Source organism: Leucopleurus acutus (assembly GCF_964270905.1).
Source record: "Leucopleurus acutus genome assembly, chromosome: 10".
Classification (NCBI taxonomy): Eukaryota; Metazoa; Chordata; class Mammalia; order Artiodactyla; family Delphinidae; genus Leucopleurus; species Leucopleurus acutus.
Window position 1 is genome coordinate 37792683 of NC_139153.1, and position 22113 is coordinate 37814795.

The 22113-nt window shown below is 38.8% G+C and overlaps 1 protein-coding gene across 1 annotated transcript in view; it reads right to left on the reverse strand.

Moving 5' to 3' along the window:
* Positions 1–22113, reverse strand: part of DOCK3 (dedicator of cytokinesis 3) — a gene marked incomplete at both ends in the record, with an annotated part of 412488 nt that overhangs the window by 111868 nt on the left and 278507 nt on the right. The window contains 2 exons of the mRNA XM_082848220.1: positions 16459–16606; positions 17836–17896. Of these exons, the coding sequence (XP_082704346.1) occupies positions 16459–16606; positions 17836–17896 (209 nt within the window). The remainder of the gene's footprint in view (positions 1–16458; positions 16607–17835; positions 17897–22113) is intronic.

Sequence of the window (22113 nt, forward strand, 5' to 3'; positions counted from 1 at the left end):
CTCCTCTTCATGGCCTTGGTTCAGCCATTACCACCTCTCTTCCAAACCAGTGTAATCACCTCTTAACTGGCCTTTCAATTATCTCCCTTTCTAGAATGCCAAGGGAGCTACTCAAATCATCTGAAACTAAATGGATGTGGTATCATTAGCATATTTTAACCAATCACTAGGATATTTCGTAAGGAAAAAATATAAATGTAATAAGCATTTATTAACCAAATGAGTTATGATTATAATGAAGCATGATTATGTTGTATCCAATCAAATTAGTATTTAGAGCATGATTACTGATGTTGATAGTTTGCCCTCAATCATAAGACTCACAAGGGATTGTAATCTAAAACAGGTCTGTGTGCCTCTGTGGCACACCTTCCTCACGGAGGAGGTAACCAGCACAGGCAATGAAGTAGCACTTCAACCACTACATGTCCAGGGATTTTACTCAAGGTTTAACACAGAGGGGTGAGAGGTGTTTGGTTTTCTACATGGGATCACTAAGCATTCCAAAGCATCAGAGCAGGTGTGCAGATTCTGCTCAGTAAAGAGTGTTCAGAATACTGTTCTTATTCACTCATGTACTAGAGCACACTTTACCATTTGCCTCTTCCCTACTACCTCCTTATCTTCTTGATTTCTGTGGGTATTCACCCAACTTTCTTCTCATCTTTCCCCAAGGTGGGCAACCCAAAAAAGTATTCAAGAAGTTTTAAAGAGTTGTTTGTAAGACCTTTAAGTCTGCTTTTTTAGGATGCCTAATATAGGTAGGTAATGATCAGGATATTCTCTCATATTTTATTTCACTAAGATAGGTATTCTCATGTTCATCTTACAGATGAGGAGAGTGAGGTGAAGCTGTAGTCTAAACACAGGTCTGTCTGGACCCAAAGCAGGGCAGGGGTGAGGGTGGAGGGGCAGAGAGAAAGAAGCTGCAGAGTTCTGTGACCCTGAAAACCTTACTCCCACACCAGGCTTCAGTGTACTTGTCTCCCTGACACCAGTCAGAATTCCCATTCTGTCTACCTTCATCTAACTGCAACTATTCAGTTTTGACTATGGCTTAAAACTTAATTTAGTGCAAATAATCCATATTAAAATTCTTTCTTGGAGAGTGGCCAAGATGGCAGAATAAAAACACTCTGAGCGCACCTCTTCTCACACCAAAATCACAACTATTTGCAGAACCATTGTTAAAAAATACTGGAACCTACCAGAAAAGATCTTCTACAGCCAAAGACATAAAGAAGGAACCACAACGAGACCAGAAGAAGGGGAAGACTCATAATCAAACCCCATATCTCCAGATGGGTGACCCACAAACTGGAGAATAATTATATTGCAGAAGTTCTACCATAGGAGTGAGAGTTCTGAGCCCCACGTCAGGCTCCCCAGCCCAGCATTGGCAAGACGAGCCCCCAGAGCATTTGGTTTTGAAGACCAGTGGGGCTTACTTAAAATAGAGACTTCACTCTTAAAGGGAGTGAAAAAAGCTCCCTTTTTTTTTTTCACACAAAAGCTCATGCGTACCAGCACATAGGGAAAAAAATATAATTTGACAGGAGCCTGGGCCAGACCTTCCTGCTGGTTTTGGAGCGTCTCCTGGAGAGGTGAGGCATCGATGAAGCTCACCCTGGGGACACAGACACTGGTGGCAAACATACTGGGGAACACTGTTGACGGCTGACATCTTGGCTCTTTAGTTCCAAGACCTGGCCCTATCCAACAGCCTCTAGGCAGCACTGCTGGGACACTTTAGGCCAAACAACTAACTGGGTGGGGACACAGTGCCAACAATCAGCAGACAGGCTGCCTAAAGACTAAATAGCCCATAGCTACCTCTGGGCTTGCCCCTAGACATGGCCCAGCCCACCAGAGGGCCAAGATGGAGCTGTACCCACCAGTGGACAGGCACGAGCCCCTCCTACCAGGAAGCCAGACCAAGCGTCTAGACCAACCTCATCCACGAGGGGGCAGACGCCAGAAGCAAGAAAACTACGACCCCTCAATACAGGGCAGACCCTACCCAGGGATCAGCTGGGCCCTGGCCTGGCCCACTAGCAGGCCAATGCAACCTTCAGGACACCCCAGAACCCATACCCAACTGGGTCAGGAACCAACATCCCCCCCCCCCACAAAACAACCTGAAATGAGCTCTGGGATCCCTGGGCTGCAGCCAGACTCCAGGAACAAGCTCTGCTTGCTAGTAGACTGGCATTAACCCCAGGATCTGGCTTCACCTGCCAGTGGGAGGGCAACAGCCCCAGAGTCTTCAGGACTCTGACTCCACCCACCAGGAAGCCAGCACTAGCCCTGGGGGTGATGTAGGATTGTGCAACCAGCCACCTCATGACCAGGCCCTGCTAAACAGCAGCCAGTAGCATCCACACAAAGCAGGTTCTGGCAACCAACCAGCCTAGGGGCCTATCAGACCATCCACACAGTTAGCCTACCACAACAGAAGGACCCACATAGCCCTCTTCGAGTGAACCCTTAGAGCACACAGCTTGGGTGATGGGAGTGCGGAACTGCTGGGATGCATAGGACGCTTCTACAGAGGGCCACTTCTCCGAGGTCAAGAAAAGTAACTATCCTACCACATACATAAAAATACAAATAGCAACTGAGACAAAACGAGAAATATGTTTCAGACGAAAGAACAAGATAAAACCCCAGAAGAACAACTAAGTGAAGTGGAGACAGGCAATCTACCCAAGGCGTTCAGAGTAATGATCGTAAAGATAATCAAAGAACTCAAGAGAAGAATGGATGCACAGAAAAAGAAGTCAGAAATTTTTTAACAGAGTTAGAAAATATAAAGAACAACCAAACAGAGATGAAGAATACAATAACTGAAATGAAAAATGCACTGGAAGGAATCAACAGTAGACTAAATGAACCAGAAGAATGGATCAGTGAGCTGGGAAGACAGAGTAGTGGAAATCACTGCTGCTGAACAGACAAAAGAAAGAAGAATGAACAGAAGTCAGGACAGATTAAGAGACCTCTGGGACAACATCAAGTCTGCTAATATTCACATTACAGGGGTCCCAGGAGAAGAGAGAAAGGGCCCAAGAAAATATCTGAAGAGATAACAGCTGAAAACCTCCCTCATCTGGGAAAGGAAACAGTCACCCAAGTCCAAGAAGCACAGAGTCCCATACAGGATTAACCCAAAGAGGAATAGACAAGATACATTGTAATCAAAATGACAAAAATTAAAGATAGAGAAAACTAAAAGCAGCTAGGGGAAAGCAACAAATAACATACAAGGGAACTCCCATAATACTATCAGCCAATTTTTCAGGAGAAACTCAGCAGGCTAGAAGGGAATGGTATGATATATTTAAAGTGATGAAAGAGAAGAACCTACAACCAAGAATACTCTACCCAGCAAGGCTCTCAGATTAGAAGGAGAAATCAAAAGCTTTACAGACAAGCAAAAGCTAAAGAATTCAGCACCACCAAACCAGCTTTACAACAAATGTTAAAGGAACTTCTCTAGGTAAAAAAGAAAAGGCCACAACTAGAAACAAGAAAATTACAGAATGAAAAAGCTCATTGGTAAAGGGAAACATACAGTAAAGGTAGAAAATATCCACAAACAAAGCTCATAGGGAGGTTAAAACACAAGAGTGATAAAATCACCTGTATCCACAATAAGCAGTTAAAGAGATACACAAAACTATTAGATGTAAAATATGATATCAAAAACAGTAATCATGAGAGGAGGAGAGTACAAATGCAAGGTATCTAAAATGCATCTGAAATTAAAAGATCAGCAACTTACAACAACCATGTATATACAAAGACAGCTATACAAACACCTGACGTAATTGCAAACCAAAATTTATAACAGATATACACACAAAAAAGAAAAAGGAATCCAAACATAACACTAAAGATAGAAAGAGCAAAAGAAAAAGGGGAAAATAAGACCTATAAAAACAAATCGAAAACAATTAAAATGGCAATAGGAACATACATATCAATAATTACTTTAAATGTAAATGGGCTAAATGCTCCAACCAAAAGACACACACTGGCTGAATGGATACAAAAACAGGACCCATATATGCTGCCTACAAGAGACTCATATCAGATCTAGAGACACATACAGACTGAAAGTGAGGGGATGGAAAAACACAGTCCATGCAAATGCAAATCAAAAGAAAGCCAGAGTAGCAATACTTATATCAGACTTTAAAATAAAGATTGTTATAAGAAATAAAGAAAGACACTACATAATGATCAAGGGATCAATCCAAGAAGAAGATATAACAACTGTAAATATATATGCACCCAACATAGGAGCACCTCAATATATAAGGCAAATATTAACAAATATAAAAGAAAGAATCAATGGTAACACAATAATAGTAGAGGACTTTAATACCTCACTTAGGGGACATCCCTGCTGGTGCAGTGGTTAAGAATCCATCTGCCAAAGCAGGGGACATGGGTTCGAGCCCTGGTCTGGGAAGATTCCACATGCTGTGGAGCAACTAAGCCTGTGCGCCACAACTACTGAGGCTGCATTCTAAAGCCCACGAGCCACAACTACTAAGCCTGCGTGCTGCAACTACCGAAGCCCATGCGCCTAGAGAAGCCACCGCAATGAGAAGCCTGCGCACCGCGATGAAGAGTAGCCCCCACTAGCCGCAACTAGAGAAAGCCCGCACGAGCAGCAACAAAGACCCAATGGAGCCAAAAATAAATAAATTAATAAATTAGTTTATTTTAAAAATACCCCACTTACATCAATGGACATGTTATCCAGACAGAAAATCAAAAAGGAAACACAGGCCTTAAATGACATGTTAGACCAGATGGATTTAATTAATATTTACAGAGCATTCCATCCAAAAGCAGCAGAATACACATTCTTTTCAAGTGCATGTGGAACACTCTCCAGGACAGAACACATGCTGGGCCACAAGGCAAGCCTCAGTAAATTTAAGAAAACTAAAATCATATCAAGCATCTTTTCCAACCACAATGCTATGAGGCTAGAAATCAACCACAAGAAAAGAACTGCAAAAAACACAAACATGTGGAGGCTAAACAATATGCTACTAAACAACCAGTGGATCACTGAAGAAATCGAAGAGGAAATTAAAAAATACCTAGACACAAATGAAAACAAGATGATCCAAAACCTATGGGGCGCAGCAAAAGCAGTTCTAAGAAGGAAGTTTAGAGCAATACAAGCTTACCTCAGGAAACAAGAAAAATCTCAAATAAACAACCTAACCCTACACCTAAAGCAACTAGAGAAAAAAGAACAAACAAAACCCAAAGTTAGTAGAAGGAAAGAAATCATAAAATCAGAGCAAAAATAAATGAAATAGAGACTAAAAAAAAAAAAAAATAGAAAAGATCGATGAAACTAAAAGCTGGTTCTTGGCAAATATAAACAAAATGGATAAACCTTTAGCCAGAGTCATCAAGAAAAAAAAGGGAGAGGGCCCAAATCAATGATATCAGAAATGGAAAAGGAGAAGTTATAACCAGCACCACAGAAATACAAAGGATCATAAGAGACTACTATGAGCAATTATATGCCAATAAAATGGACAACCTAGAAGAAATGGACAAATTCTTAGAAAGGTACAATCTTCCAAAACTTAACTAGGAAGAAATACAAAATATGAACAGACCAATTATCAGTACTGAAAATGAATCAGTAATTTAAAAACTCCCGATAAACAAAAGTCCAGGACTAGATGGCTTCATAGGTAAATTCCACCAAAAATTTAGAGAAGAGTTAACACCCATCCTTCTGAAACTATTCCAAAAACACTGCAGAGAAAACAACACTTCCAAATTCATCCTATGAGGCCACGATCACCCTGATATGAAAACCAGAAAAAGATATCATTAAAAAAAGAAAATTACAGGCCAATATCACTGATGAACAAAGACACCAAAATCCTCAACAAAATACTAGCAAACTGACTCCAACAATATATTAAAAGGATCATACACCATGGTCAAGTGGGATTTATCCTAGAAATGCAAGGATTTTTCAATATTCACAAATCAATCAATGTGATACACCACACTAACATATTGAAGAATAAAAACCATATGATCATCTCAATAGATGCAGAAAAGGCTTTTGATGAAATTCAACATCATTTATGATAAAAACTCTTCAGGAAGCTGGCATAGAGGGAACACACCTCAACATAATAAAGGTCATAAATTACAAACCCACTACTATCATACACAACAGTGAAAAGCCGAAAGTATTCCCTCTAAGATCAGGAACAAGACAAAGATGTCCACTCTTGCCACTTTTATTCAACATAATTTTGGAAATCCTAGCCACAGCAATGAGAGAAGAAAAAGAAATAAAAGGAATCCAAATTGGAAAACAAAAAGTAAAACTGTCACTGTTTGCCAGTGTCATGATACTATACATAGAAAATCCTAAAGATGCTACCAGAAAGCTACTAGAGCTCATCAATGAATTCGGTAAAGTTGCTGGATGCAAAATTAATATACAGAAATCTGCTGCATTTCTATACAATAGCAATGAACTATTAGAAAGCAGAATTAAGGAAATAACCCCATTTACCATCACATCAAAAATAATGAAATACCTAGGAATAAACCTACCTAAGGAGGCAAAAGACCTGTCCTCTGAAAACTGTAAGATGCTGATGAAAAAAATTGAAGACCACACAAACAGATGGAAAGATATACCATATTCTTGGATTGGGAGGATGAATACTGTTAAAATGACTATACTACCCAAGGCAATCTACTGATTCAGCGCAATCCCTACCAAACTACCAATGGCATTTTTCACAGAACTGGAGCAAAAAATTTAAAAATTTGTATGGAAACACAAAAGACCCTGGATAGCCAGAAAAATCTTAAGAAGAACGGAGCTGGAGGATTTCAGACTATACTACAAAGCTGAATTTATCAAAATAGTATGTTACTGTCACAAAAACAGACATAGAGATCAATGGAACAGGATAGAGAGCCCAGAAATAAACCCGTACACTTACAGTCAATTAGTTTTAAACAAAGGAGGCAAGAATATACCAATACAATGGAGAAAAGATGGTCTCTTCAGTAAGTGGTGCTGGGAAAACTGGACAGGTACATGTAAAAGAATGGAATTAGAACATTCTCTAACATCATAAACAAAAATAAATTCAAAATGGATTAAAGGGGGGCTTCCCTGGTGGCGCAGTGGTTGAGAGTCCGCCTGCCGATGCAGGGGACACGGGTTCATGCCCCGGTCCAGGAAGATCCCACATGCCGCGGAGCGGCTGGGCCCGTGAGCCATGGCCGCTGAGCCTGTGCGTCCAGAGCCTGTGCTCCGCAATGGGAGAGGCCACAACAGTCAGGGGCCTGCGTACCGCAAAAAAAAAAAAAAAAAAAAAAAAAAAAAAAAAAATATATATATATATATATATATATATATATATATATATATATAGTGCTTTAGCAAGAATACTTATTTTTATTCCTCTTTCCAGGTGGTGAAAACCCTTATGTGAGTAACACTTCCACCCTTTCCATCACTTTCCTGCGAAAAGGAGTGACTTCTTTGGCCAGTGCTTCTAGGAGAAGGACGCACACATGAACATTTCAGATCTGCCTCTTCCCTCTTTTGGGAGCAACCTGTTTGCAGACAGCACACAATCTCTGCACCAACAGGCCCCACATTGACTGTGACTTTAAAAGTCTTTCTAATTCAGGGTTAATGTTAATCAAAAGTTAGAATGCGTTGAATGGTGGTCCCTAAAAAGATATGTCCATATCCTAATCCCTAGAAATGTGAATGTTTCCTTATTTGGAAAAAGTGTCTTTGCAGTTGTAATTAAGTTGAGGATCTTGAGATGAAATTATCCTGGATTATCTGCACAAGTCCAAGTTCATATGGTAGTTCTATTTTTAGTTTTTTAAGGAACCTCCATATTGCTCTCCATAGTGGCTGTACCAGTTTACACTCCCACCAACAGTGCAGGAAGGTTCCCTTTTCTCCACACCCTTTCCAGCATTTACTGTTTGTAGATATTTTGATGATGGCCGTTCTGACCAGTGTGAGGTGACACCTCATTGTAGTTTTGATTTGCATTTCTCTAATAATTATTGATGTTGAGCATCTTTTCATGTGCTTTTTAGCCATCTGTATGTCTTCTTTGGAGAAATGTCTATTTAGATCTGCCCATTTTCTGATTGGGTTATTTGTTTTTTTGATTGAGCTGCATGAGCTGTTTGTATATTGTAGAGATTAATCCCTTGTCGGTTGCTTTATTTGCAAATATTTTCTCCCATTCTGAGGGTTGTCTTTGTTGCTAATAAAGGTGTCACATTTATCCATACTGATATATATATATATATATACACACTATAAATTTATAGTAGATATACACACTATAAATTAAAAAAAATATGCCACATGTACCTATGTGACTCTACATTGGTACATCCATTTTAATCTACACCCACTTAACATTCTCATCTCAAAACCAATCTACTGATATCCATTAGCCCCCTCAAACTGCAACAAACAGCATTTTTATTCTTAGTTTACTAAGCCAAAATTTTTAAATAATTGGGAATGAAGGTTGACCTTTGTCAAGTTATGTTTTTTGATATCAGAATTATTGTAAGGTCTTTCCCCTCTGGATGACTGATATGCTAACTGCACTGTGATCAGAGTGTGGCTTGTGCCATGTGGAATTTATGAAATTTTTTTCTATGAATAATTTTTGTAAAATGTTCCATGGGCCCTGGAAAAGATGTATTCTGTTTGTTGGACAAATCTTTTTTTTTTTTTTTTTTTTAGCACTGGAAGAATCATACAGCCTGGTGAGCTGGGATACTCCAGTTACATCTGCTGTCCTGGCAAGCAATAGCACTCCATTTGAATATCAGCACGTACTGATTTACATGATAAATTATGCCACCCTGTGTACAGGTAGGAGAGCAAGTAGCTAAGAGTATGGTCTCTTAACAAGGCTGCTCAGGCACGTGCCTCACCACTCTGTGTCCTGTCTCCCTCATATGTAAAAAAGAGATAACAGCCCAGGTGAGTGCTCAATGATGCTGTTATTCTCTGTCACATCAACCTTATTCAGATTCTCTCCTAAGTCAGATTTATTTATCTGATTTAGATATTTATCTCCATCCTTATTTTTGTCTTCTTATATGTCAAAAGGGATGTTAACAAATCTCTTGATTTTACTGTATTTTTATCTTTATATTTATAATAAATTGGACATAATAATTTTGAGTCATTATTATATTCAAAGGTCACAACAATTAGACCTTCACTATAAATTTCACCATGTATCAGTATATCAGCTCTTTCTATCCCTGTAAAGGAAAAAAAAGGGCTTTCTGGAACACTGGTGAGCTGGAGGCAGAGATGCTGGCAAGGACACCTGGGCTTCTCACTCTGCTTTCTTTCCCCAGTTAAGAAGGTGAGTGTGTTAAGGCTATGTTTGGTCAACGTTTCTTTAAACTGAAGAACATGAACTGTTGAGTAAATATCTCCGGAATGAAGTGTGAACCCTTAATTTAACGGTAGTAGAGTAGTCACCCTCTACTTTGCAGAGTCCAAATATCAGGGGCTGCTTCTGCTGGGGATTCTAGGGCTGAGGGAGTGAGTGGTGCATTACATGTTATGTGTGTGCCTACCCTGAGAAGCCATTTTGCTTCCCGTGAGATATGTATTCTTGGAGGATGAAAGAGGAAACCAAATTTAACTTTATTGTGTGTGTGTTTTCTTTTTCTGTCAATCCCTGATACTCCTTACACAGCACATTCATTTCATACCTTTTACATTAGAATTTATTTTTTATCATTAATATTACGACATTTCATTTTGTCTGTATTTTATTATTATACTTATCTTATTTGTTATTAATCTTTTTGTTTCTCTTATTATATTTGTGAGTCTCTCACTAATATATAGATGAATTTTGTTTTTTGCCTCTATTTTTTTTTTTTTTTGCGGTACACGGGCCTCTCACTGTTGTGGCCTCTCCCGTTGCGGAGCACAGGCTCCGGAGGCGCAGGCTCAGCAGCCATGGCTCACGGGCCCAGCCTCTCCGTGGCATGTGGGATCCTCCCGGACCGGGGCACGAACCCGTGTCCCCTGAATCGGCAGGCGGACTCTCAACCACTGGGCCACCAGGGAAGCCCTTTGCCTCTATTTTAAGAATTTTTACCTAATAGGATTTTCTTTCATCTCAATTATATTTATTGTCATAACTGATATGGGCTTTCTACTGTCCTTTGCTCTAGGCTTTCTGATTTTTTAATGCTCTCTTACAGCAGCTTTTGTACTGTATGATATATATTCTTACATGCATCTTTGTGCTGAATGATTATACATCCTGCATTTATTTATATTAGGGTTTCCTTTAGGATAGAAATGTCTAAATTTTTACTAACAGAAATATTAATACAGCTTTTAAATCTAATTTGTGCCTTTATTACTGGTTAATAAAAGGTATGACAACCCAACAGCCATAAAAACTAAATGTTGACCATAAAGAAGAATAAAAACTTAAAAAATAACACGTTCTAGGAAGGATGGGGGCAAGGGATAGTTAGGGAGTTTGGGACTGACATGTACACACTGCTATATTTAAAATGGATAACCAACAAGGACCTACTGTATAGCACAGGGAGCTCTGCTCAATGTTATGTGGCAGCCTGGATGGGAGGGGAGTTTGCGGGAGAATGGATACATGTATATGCATGGCTGAGTCGCTCTGCTGTGCACCTGAAACTATCACAACACTGTTAATCGGCTATACTTCAATTTAAAATAAAAAGTTTAGGGCTTTCCTGGTGGCGCAGTGGCTAAGAATCTGCCTGCCAATGCAGGGTACATGGGTTCGAGCCCTGGTCTGGGAAGATCCCACATGCCGCGGAGCCTGCACTCTAGAGCCCGCGAGCCACAATGACTGAGCCCGCGTGCCGCAACTACTGAGGCCCACGCACCTAGAGCCCATGCTCTGCAACAAGAGAAGCCACCACAGTGAGAAGCCTGCACACTGCAACAAGGAGTGGCCCCCGCTTGCCGCAACTAGAGAAAAGCCCGCGTGCAGCAACAAAAGACCCAACGCAGCCAAAAACAAAATAAAATAAAATAAATAAAAATATTTTAAAAAATTTAAAAAGAAAATAACACGTTCTATAAAGCCCATGATATGATTCTATCCCTAGCATTTTTTGTTATTGGTGCTGTTTTTGAATCATTATAGGTTAAATGAAAAATTAATTTAAAATCAAAGTATGATTACTACCATTCTTTTGTTCTTCCAAGAAATGTCATTAATTTTCTTAGTCACTTACTTAACTGGTGTTGACCACCTCTACCTCTGTAAGATGGTGAAGCTCCACTCAGTGCACAGGCTTGTTATGAAGTTTCAATGTGATTATATAGCCAGAAGGGCTCTGAGAGAGTACAGAGCGCTAAACAAATGTACACTGATATTACCATTGAAAACAGGTGACATTTTATGTGGCCACCGTGAAGTAATTAAGATACTATGGATAGAATTATGTAGGATTTGTAGTTTAGATGTGAAAGTGGAACTTGCCAATAAACAAGAGTCACTAGCAAAAAAAAAAGACAGGAAACTCCTTTTAGATGGCATGTAATACACCTATCATTTGGGTATATCTCATTTCCTGAACCACCAATCCTCTCATTTATTTTTCCACCTCTTTCCTGTTTGATTCACTAGTTCAAATGGGTTCTTTTTTTTTCTGTCTCTCTTATATTACCTTATTCCATCCTCCCACCCCCAATTTTTTAGAGGAGGAAACTAAAGTTCTGGGAATTAGGATGACTTTTCCAAATCTCACAGCTTCTATCTATCATCTCATCTACCTAATCTATCTAATAGATGAAAGTATTATATCTATGTTTTTAAAAACCAATGTGGGATCATACATACTACTGACATACTTTTAAGTCAGTTAAAGTTGTTATACAAAGCCAGCTCTATGTTTGTATACTTGTAGAGCCACTGTTCTTTCATATCACTCTTTCTAGAGCAGCAGCAGAACAGAAGAGGAAGGGAAGAGAAAGCACATTTGTTTTTTCAATCCTGTGGCAGAGAATACTTGGGACCTCATGTGCCAACACTAAATCCATGTTAGAGACTCCTGTTGTGAACCTCTCACCTCTGCATGAGCAGGGAGTCATCCTGAGCTAACTTTCTTTATTTTGGTTCATTATTTAACGTGTTCTGTTTCGCAGCAGCACTAACGCACACAAAAACCCAGTTAGACACTGAGGCTAGAGACAGTGGGCACTAGAAGTCAAAATAGAGCAGTTCCATGGACAGAGACCTACTGGATTTGAGTCTTCCTTGTATGGCCTGAAAAGACATTTGGTGCAGATGCTCAAACAACGCATGTCTGAACACTGATAATGGACCCAGCAGATAATGGTCCTGGGTGGATGATGATCCACTGAAAATTGAGAAGGCCTAGGCTAGGAGAAAGAGAAATATGAGCTATTTCTTTACCTGACTTGCAAGTGAGAAGCAGAATTTTTCATTTAGAGTTATTACATATAAAGACATCAGACTCCTTTAATCTGTACCAAAATGAGAGTGACCCAATGGTCCTTTACCCATTTAAGAATGAGCTTCCATTTAAGAATGGCTCCTAAACAAGTCCCGTCAACTTAAGGCAGTTTCATAGATAAGGTAGTGATGAAACAAAGAACCCAAAGGTGGTGTTCTGAGGAAATGCCTGTGTCTATTCCAAATACAAGGAGAGGTTCCCTTCCAGGCATCACTCACAGAAGAGGCTGCCACCTTGTATTTCCACCCTCACAAAGCCTTTCATGTTATAGGGCATTCTCTGAACCCCTTTATTTTTAACATCACAGCACTGTTTGGATACGTTACATTATCCTTTGGATAAGATACATTATTACCAATGCAAGTTTTAGATGCTTATAAATTTTATCTTGGTTAAAAAAATTTTTAAGAGCAAAACTACACAGATTTAGTAATCATCCTTGGATATGACCTCCAAATTGAAGTATTGGATGCTACTGTAAAACTCACCTTAAAAGCAGCATAGTAAGTGGCTGTATCATTAAGGTCATATACATAGGCCTACATAACAAATGAAAACATAAAAACATCAAGCGTCCAACTATTCAGCAAATATGTTATTGGGCCTCAAGATAAATCTCCAGTGAAAGCATCATTAAGGATTCAAAGAGTGATGTATCAAAACCAAACCTGATAATGTGCCTTGGAAAACTGTCGGATGACTCAGAATATGGCTGTAGTGATGACAAAGACCTAATGGCATGGTTGCACATAAAGAATTCAAATAGGGGCTTCCCTGGTGGCGCAGTGGTTGAGAGTCCACCTGCCGATGCAGGGGACGCAGGTTCGTGTCCCGGTCCGGGAGGATCCCACATGCCACGAAGCGGCTGGGCCCGTGGGCCATGGCCGCTGGGCCTGCGCGTCTGGGGCCCTGTGCTCCGCAACGGGAGGGGCCCCGACAGTGAGAGGCCCGCGTACCGCAAAAAAAAAAAAAAAAAAAAGAATTCAAATAAAATCTTCTCATAAAATGTGGAAGTGGGGAAAAAGCAATACTTCTCAATTTTACATAATATGTGATTGAGTACATAGTGTATAATACACATTTTATATAATATGATTTAAAATATAACTAAAATGATAAATTTAATATTCTAAGTAGTTATTTATTTCATTAAAGTTGGCCTAAAAGTGTCTGGACTTTTTCAATGTGAAGTTGGAGAGTGGTCATCACATATTCAGAGGCATCTTGTATTTGGTCATATGTACTATTTATGGTCACCCTCCACCCATCCCAATGCTGGCTTTAGCTCCTTGGCATTCCTCTCCTTTCACATCCTAGGCTCCAGATTCAGCAAGCCTTGTGCCTGCCTGAGAGTCCAGTCCCTCTGGCCAAGAACAAACATGATATCTATATCACAATGAACTTCACATAGTGGTTATTCGTTTGTGATTTTTAAGGTTTCTGGCTCACTAAAAAGCGACCTAGTTTTTACACCTCAGCTTCTTGTTGTGATTTTTTTAAAAAAGGATGTGGTGCCTTCCCAACACACATGATATTAAATATCTAGAAAGCCAGAGCAGTGGTCATGACAAGAGACATACAGGGGCTTGAGGCCTGAGGCTGACTCTGAATAACAGAAGAAACAATGAGAAGATCAACAACTAATGAGATATCTTGCTAATTCACTGATTAAAACTATACAAGAGATTTTTTTATCCTTGCAAAATTCTGTCCTAGCAAAGGCTAAAACACTATCAGTAGCTATTAGTAAAACCTTTAAGCTTCCAATTAAACCTAACAAACATGTCCCCTAAAATTTATTGGAAAATATTACTTCTCCGTAGGGCTGAATTTACTGTGCTGATGTGGATTTAAAACACTAACCCTAGAGGAATTCCGTACTGTGCACAAAATCAATTTCACAAACATGGAAGTGTCTTTGAAAGTCTGTTAATACTATCAAGTGGAAAAATTATCCTACATTTTAACTCTATTAGTCCTTCAAAAAACTTAAAAAAAAACTATCTTCTCTGTTGAAAACAATATCTTTCTTTGGCTTTTTAGAACTGATATATTAGGCACAGCTCAGAGAAAGGAGCTAAGAAAAAGCTACACATGAATCCCACTTCTTGAAAAGTGACATGTTAGTACTGAAAACTGTTGTTTTAGAAGCAATTAGGCTAATTAAGCTTGATAGCATGATTTCAAGAGAGATGCTGTGCAAGCCCCTATCCACAATGAGAATTTGCACTGAAGCAAGGAACAGCTGATATGTGCAGAGATGCAACTCTGGAGTGCTATCTATAAACTCCATGCCCTTAGAAAGGATAGAGTGGAGTAAGATGATAATGATGATGATTTTGGATTAACATTTAGTCCTTTTCAAAGGGAGGAAAGGACCTTGTATCAAGAAGCAGGTCCCGGGACTTCCCTGGTGGTGCAGTGGTTAAGAATCCACCTGCCAATGCAGGGGACATGGGTTCGAGCCCTGGTCCGGGAAGATCCCACATGCCGCGGAGCAACTAAGCCCGTGCGCCACAACTACTGAGCCTGTGCTCTAGAGCCCGCGAGCCACAACTACTGAAGACCGTGAACCTAGAGCCCGTGCTCCGCAACAAGAGAAGCCACCACAATGAGAAGCCCGCACACCGCAACGAAGACCCAACGCAGCCAAAAAGATAAAAGTAAATAAATAAGTAAATTTATTAAAAAAAAAAAAAGAAGCAGGTACCACCACCCACCATTGAAGAGATTTCGTAAATGGAGAAAGGCTGTGACTGATGCATGAAAGGAAGAGGAAACCTGCTAAAATTTCCTTTGTAAGTTATTATTTCAAAGGAAGATCCTCATCACATCAAGTACACAACTCTGAACAAAACAAAGCTTAAGGCAAAATAGGTAATAAGGATACCTGGGCTTTTATTCTGAAATTAATAAAATGTGGTTGATTATACAAAGGTCCAAATTAAGCATAATTGTGAATTACATTTACTTCATGCCTGAATCAGATAGAACAGATAATTTAGAAAAATACACACAATATTACGGTAAAGATATATTAACCTGGTGATTGACAGCATTAGATTTAATTTGAAAAAACAATATTGGGTTAAAACCAAAAGGGGAGAGATTTCTTTTTTTAATTCTCACAGTTAGAAATACACTTGCTTTAAAAACTCACTAAACTCACCATTGATCATATTTTCAGCATTATGATTCATGCCTAAGTCTCTACAAGCAAAGACAGACGATATACCTGGATTCTGTGTTACTTTTCTTTGTTTTTTCTGTTGTTTAACAAGAGTCAGGAGGAGATGCACTGCTTCTGTAAGGCAGAGCCCTTGGATGATGAACACTAAAAATAATGCCATACTTGGCTGGTGACATAGATCAGTGCTGGCAGAAATGAAGAGTAAAACCTTAGCTCCTCAGAAAAACTGGCTTTTCTTCAAAGACAGGGCAACCTGACTTGTGATCATTCTTTGAAGCAATGTACATCAGGAGCCAGCTCAGTTACAACAGCTGGTGGGCAAGTATTAGACACAGATGACTCTTTTACAGCCAAAACACAGGAGAAATTAGATTATTAGCTTTCCTGTAAATACGTAATAAGGTTGGCTAGTCCTGGAGAGAAGAGGAATTGTGTATCACCAGACTTTTACTTTAGAATAGAACATTCCAAGTTCAGCTGCTTCAGAATCACCTGGGAAGCTTATTAAAAATACAGTTGCCTGGGCCCATCCCAAACCTTGAGAAGGAAATCTTTGCATTTTCAAAAAATTCCCTATCCTACATAACCTGATGAGTCTGTGTCCTGCAAAGCTTGAGAACTTCTGCTCTCAAGGGCAGTGCTGGGATGTCTTATGTTGCAAATCATTAATATTTCTGAGGTCCATTACTCACGTGTAAACCTTAAGAACAAAATCCTTCTCTTCCTTTAATTCTGTGAGCGACTGCAGGACATCCAGGATGCTTAGGACTGCACAGCCATACGGCCGCCGATAGTGCAGATGAGCAGGGCCCTTCTTTGAGTCATTCAGGAGCATCCGGCCTGGGGTACAGCAGAAACACCAGTCAGACTGAGAACTCCATGCTCCTCTATAGCATCACCGAATTGTCATCCAAGGATGCCAGAGCTATAGGTATCTTAAGAGATTTTCTAAACTGGAAGACTGAAGATGAAGGGAGCCATCCAAGGATGCAAGGTTATTTATGTAGAGGAATGCCAAACAGGCCTTTGGCCAGGGCTCTTCCCCTGCACCACGTTCAATTAATCATCCTTACTACCCACCTCAACACCAACAGTCCATTTATTAATCATATGTGAATGAAACAGTGGTTTCATGAATTTCTTAGAAAAACCAATGTGCTAATATATTTTAACTTCTTAGTTGAGTATTTTAGCTGACAGGTAAAAGTTATGTATACAGAAATAACGAGGACAATGTACTATTCTTCCAACCAAATTCTTCCAGCCAAAGCTGCTCCTGAACCACTGTAGGAGCAAGAAGAGTCTCAGAAATTAGATGGGAGCTTGATTTTCCTGCTTACCAAGGCTGTGCTTATAGTGGCAAGAGGACTTGCAAATGCAGAACTGGAACCTCAACAAATGCTTTATCAAGTACAGCAAAACAAAAACCCAAAAGTACAGCAAAAGAGTTGTTTTGTTGTTTGCAAAACAACTCTTTTGCTGTACAGGATATGCCAGGACCCACTATGAAAGACGACGTGGTTAGTCATGGGCCCGCAAATTATGTCATAAACTTAAAATAAGACTGGACAAACGAACCACAGGTAGCAAAAATCTTGGGTGGGGTAGAAGTGAGATACCATCCATCTAGTGCAGTAATGACAGTAACTCTAATTTTGTGGAAAATAGCATAGATACATACTTTTTGATACAAAACACAGCAAAGGCAATTCACTACCTGTTAAGCTGGCAACCCTGGCAATCCGTTATAAGATCTCTGAGGCAGAGGGCTGGTACAGAGGCAGAACATTAGATGGAGAGAATGTAAAGAAGCAGGCCACTTGAAATAAAAAGTATGGGTCCAAAAACAAATAGGAAGCAGAAAATGCTTTCATTTCTATCAAATTCAGCTATTGCAGCAGCTGAGCTTAAGGTACAGCTCCAGTACAAGCTGGACTCTAATCCTAAAACCTGAAGTACCTGAAGTAATCCTAAAACCTGAAGAGCTAGGCAGAAGACAAAGGTCATACACAGTAGATATCCCAAGTTGGGGTGGTCTTAGTCATGTGAATTGATAAAGTGAACCGTACCTATTCGTATCACATGGGCAACTATATATAAATCTCTCTTCATATCTTTGCTGCTCAGATCCTAAGAAAAGAGAAAAAATAAATTAAGGCAATGAATACATAGAAAATAATTAAAATTTCATTTTGAACCTCATAATGGTTTGCTTTTGCTGCTTTTAGCATATGCTATAGGTGGGGGAAGGGGATTAAAGCACATAGCAGTTTAGTGTTTATAAGATTCCTGCAGTGAAAGCCTGGACATCTTATGTGCCCTTGGAAGATTATTTTGTTGACAATATTTTTCCAGCTCTTATTTAGACCACCTATCTCCGAAAGTTCTCACATTAGAAATCTCCATGACATTGACTTATCCATGTTTATTCCAAAATCATATAAAAACATTCTGTAACGAAAGAAATTTCCAATGCAGGAAAAAAAAGGGAAAACACCAAAAGGCTCATTAATGACTGAAATTCTGAAAGTTTACTCTCTACTAATTTTACATTTATTCTGCTGTCCACAAATGATTATTATACACTAGATATGTTCCCTTGAAAAGCAATTACTTTGGTTTTAGTGACACCTCAATAATTAGATCTCCCATTTCTAAATTTAGATATGTATCATTTATGCTGAAGTATAAAGCTGAAAATAATTTTATCTGGAAAATTTTAAGGGCTTCCTTTAAGTAAACAAATCTCATCCAGAATCACTTTTAAAACTAGAGTTATAAAAATACTTTTATACATTATTTATGTGTACAACACATTTTGAAAAAAAATGTTTGAGTATATATTTATACTTTATTTAATACATTATACTTGAAGTAATAAAACTTCCTTTAATATGTATTGTTTCAGACTTTCACCAGGTCATCAACTGCTGCTCACTCCCAGCCACTGTTATGAATTAATGATGATTGAAGGAGTAACCTCTATCTTTAATGGGACAGGTTCCTGTGATTTCCCTTTTGCTTCTAGGAAACGGTCCCTTAGTTCCATTTCCTTCCCATCTTTCATCTTTTGATTTGTCCCAGATACTTATCTCTTTTCAATAAAGCAGGAAAAGGGACAATCAAGCAGCAGTCATGATTTTGAATGAGCTTTGGATCCAGAATCCCCATGTTTGCTTTATGTTTATGTTTACCCTGTAGCAGGGTTAGGTCTAGGGTGAGGCAAGCAAGCCATCTAAGATATAAAATTTAAGGTCTCATTCTCAGGATCCTGTGCTTTGCTTGCCTCACCATAATCCCAGCTCTGCCCTGTAGAGTGGTCCTGAACATATGAAAGAAAAGGAGACATTAAAAAGTAATTTGTAATGGTGAAATTGAAGCTTTTAGATTCTAGATGGTTATAATATTTTGCCAAATTCTTGATGGAATAATGAAATATACTTACAATGAAATGGGTTACAAAATAATTTAACATAAATTGTTATCTCTGGAATCACGAAGATATATTTTTGCATGAAAGTTGTCTTTTGATCTTGAAAAATGATATTTTAGACTCCATTTCAATAATTCCTTTAATTTAAAATGATATCCTCCAAACAGTACTACATTTTGCTAAATATTAAGATGACTACTAAAAAATAGAAATTAAAAAACAGATTACCATTTTTATATAATTTTTGGGATAGAAACATGTCTATTACTAAAAGATATGTAAATGTTTGACAGATTTCAAAGTGAAATGGTCTTCTACATAGCTTAGATTGTGTTAATCCAAACTATCAAATAACCAGTATAATTATAAATCCCAATATACATAGAGAATTCAAGCCAGTTACCAAAGATGATCAAACACTAACCAGATGGGCTGTACACAAGAGCATGGGATCTCTCCTTTGGTTCTGTTCAGGTGAATGAAAGGAAGAAGCCTAAAATGTAATTTATAGTATTTTCTAAATGGTTGGATAGGGGCTCTTTCTTACCATGTTATACATGGTACCCAGAACATTCTGTGGCATTTATTTGAGATCAGTAAAAATAAGATGACAATAATCAGTACCAGAAAATATTTTAAGTAAAATTATTATTTGTGAGTTCCACATAATTTCAGTGTCAAAATTCAGTGTAAAGGCTATCTTATTAGATATGAGCATGGTTAAACACAGTTACCATAGCGTTATGTCACAAGACCTGTAAAACCAAGGTGGGGAGAGAGGTGACTCACCCACCATTCATCTGGTGAGCAGGGTTTGAATTTAGATTTATTCACTGGACCTTACCCTCCAATCCTACATAACTAGGAAGCTGGTTCCCAACTACCTGGTGGGTAGAAAAGACAGTGACTCAGGGATCAGCATCTTGACTCAGTTACTAATATTTCATCTGAAACATGGAAAAGTCAATTCACTTTCCTGTGCCTGGACTACCCTTTTTCTGTAGAGATAATAGGATTTACAAATATAAAACACAGCCAATTTATTCATTCTTATGCTGTAGAAAAGGAGGCAGTATTTTAATAAATGATGTTATTGCACTAATAATTAAATTCATTCTTAATTCCAAGAAAGCACTACCTAAAATTCTATTTTGAAATGTGAAAAAGTAAATGTAAAAAATATGATGCCAATTAATGCAGGGAAAACAACACAAGTTCATTCTCTGAGCTGATCACTCAACTATAATAGAAAATAAACATGTATTCATTTACTTATGTAACAAATCATTAGTATTTGCCAGGCACTGTGTGTGAGGCACTGGATATCTAGTAAGGAGCAAATACACAGACATGCTCTCTCCTGCTCATACCACACAGCCATTGTTAATCATGAAAGTCATCAAAATCCTCACTGTATTAGACATTTACATAAATATGAAACACCTCCTTCTTGGATAAAATTCTTCTTGTACAGGAAGCTCTGAAATCTAACATAGTCAGAAAAAAACAGGATTTACCAAGAGCAAGATTGTGCATGGATAATGTGACTGTCTGTAATGTGGCTCTGAAGTCAGCTTGAGTAACCCTGCAAAACTGCTCCATTTGTATGGTTCCCTTTTCTTGATGCTAAGGTAAGCTAACATGCTGGCACTGACCACAGCTGTACCTGCATTTTCTTGCATTTACTCGAAAACTCTGTAACGCATATGCCAATCTGGAAAACTCCTTTGGCCCACAGGAGGAACTCAAGTCTTAGATAGCCAGAAAATAGTTTCCACCAAAATTATCATTTCGTATAAACTTAAAGTAAAACATGAAAATCCTGGCTAGAACAATCTTGTTCAAAAATCTTCTAGGCTTTGAAAAAAATTCCTCAAATCATTTTTTTGGGGGATCTTTAAAAAAAGATCCAGGGCTGTACTGCAAAGGGAACTACAAAAGTGGGTATTTTTAGCAGCCTTGTGCCTTCTCATTGTGGCAGAACAAGAGCACGTCATAAGTGTTACGTGCATCTCTGATTTATAAAGCTGGGGCTACAGCCTAGGCCTCTGGGCCCCTATAGATAATTAAAATGCTGTTAAATGAAATTTTGATTTACTGTATAATTACATTCAAATATCATAATTAAGTTCATTTTTCAAGAGACAAGGACTACACTCATCACATTCAAGGACAGCACACATGCACGCACACGTGCGCGCGCACACACACACACACACAGCTCTGTTCCCACAGTGCCAAAGAACAAGGAATCGACAATTTCTTTTGCTGCTTTAACCAAACAATGTCAGAGCACGAGGATCTATAAAAGACTCCTAAGGTCACTGAGACATTCTAGACAGATGGGTGTCTCATCTCATTCTAATCCTGTTTCAGGAAGGTGGTCCCAGAGAACCAGCTCAGTGTTCAGGTAGTCTCACTTCAGATGCTCTCCCCCAATATTCTAACCTACATCCCATTACCTGCAATTTGGACTCTTTCCCTGGTTCTCCTGTTGAAGAGAGAGCATTGATCTTTCCAGACTAAACCATCTCAATTCCCTTAGCCATCTTCCTGGATCTGCTTTTCCTGCTTTTTCTTCCTGTATTATCTCCTAAGCTTTGAATGCTGAGCTCAAAGATGTACGAAACTTCATGTTAGCTTAGCTAGATTTGTAAATCCTTCATACCTGAAGCAATTTCAATAAAAGTTATTCCTGTAAAAGTGGCTTCTGATTCTGCAGTAACATCATTTGAGATTTCGATAAAGTTGTAGTAAATGAACAAAAAAGGTCAGGTAAACAAATCCAATTTTATCTTTCAGAGAAAGTCACATATCAGAGCCCTAGATAAATCCCATTTGTGTTTAAGAGGCACACCATAAGGTTTGAGACACCTGTCACCTATCAATCATGCACCACAAACGAGGGCAGTGG